The sequence below is a fragment of the Vollenhovia emeryi genome, unplaced genomic scaffold, assembly GCF_000949405.1.
Source record: "Vollenhovia emeryi isolate VEMERY1.0 unplaced genomic scaffold, V.emery_V1.0 DF945161.1, whole genome shotgun sequence".
Classification (NCBI taxonomy): Eukaryota; Metazoa; Arthropoda; class Insecta; order Hymenoptera; family Formicidae; genus Vollenhovia; species Vollenhovia emeryi.
The window spans coordinates 1,502-2,256 of NW_011961205.1; the positions used below are offsets into that span (position 1 = coordinate 1,502).

Genomic DNA, 755 nt, shown 5'->3' on the forward strand with positions numbered 1-755 from the left:
CGATTATACAGATAAAAGCGGACGATATTGTATAGATCACTTCGGGCTATTGATTAAATTTCTACCTATACTTAAAAAGATCAAGTCTTCGCTCCATTTACTTATACATCTAATAACATCCTACATCTTTTTGGGGGCTTGTCCGGAATAGAGCGAGCGTGTGGTACGGAAGGTTTGATTGCTCCGGAAGTGATACGTGGCCGAGAATTATTTGTGATGCCGCGCGATCGAAGTGACTTGACGGTGGTGGAGTTGAAGGAGAGGCTGAAGACACATGGATTGTCCACGGCGGGTTCGAAGGCGGAGCTCATTTCGCGGCTACATGAGGTTGATCCGTCGGTTTCTTGGGCGGAGAATGACGGGTCTGGCGACGTCGAGGATGTTGGAGGTGTTGAGGATGGGGAGCTGGAGAGTCTGTCGCGGCGAGAGTTCGAGCTTTGCAGGCGAGAGAAGGAGCTTGCTGAGCGCGAGCTTGATCTTGCGCGACGCGAGGTTTTGATGATGCGAGAACAGCTGACGAGGTGCAGGAGTCCCGCTGACGATGCGGCGACGGCGACGGCGACGGGAGCGGCGATGAGTTTTGACGATGGAGGAATGTCCCGCGTGCCCCCGAGAGCGAGTTTGACGGCGATAGCCGATTTGCTGGGTGATTTTGATGGTACGTCCAACAATTTCGAAACGTGGGAGAAACAGCTCAGGTTCTTGAAGGGAACGTATCGACTAAGTGATGATTGCGCGAAACTCCTAATCGGGAT

At 52.3% G+C, this 755-nt stretch overlaps 1 protein-coding gene across 1 annotated transcript; it reads left to right on the plus strand.

Moving 5' to 3' along the window:
- Positions 1-216: 216 nt before the first annotated feature.
- LOC105561794 (uncharacterized protein C31H12.03c-like) lies at positions 217-698 on the plus strand (the record flags this gene model as incomplete). Its single annotated transcript, XM_012012111.1, has 1 exon — positions 217-698. A coding segment is annotated over exon 1 (482 nt), but the record flags the coding sequence as incomplete, so codon positions are not given.
- Positions 699-755: the final 57 nt, after the last annotated feature.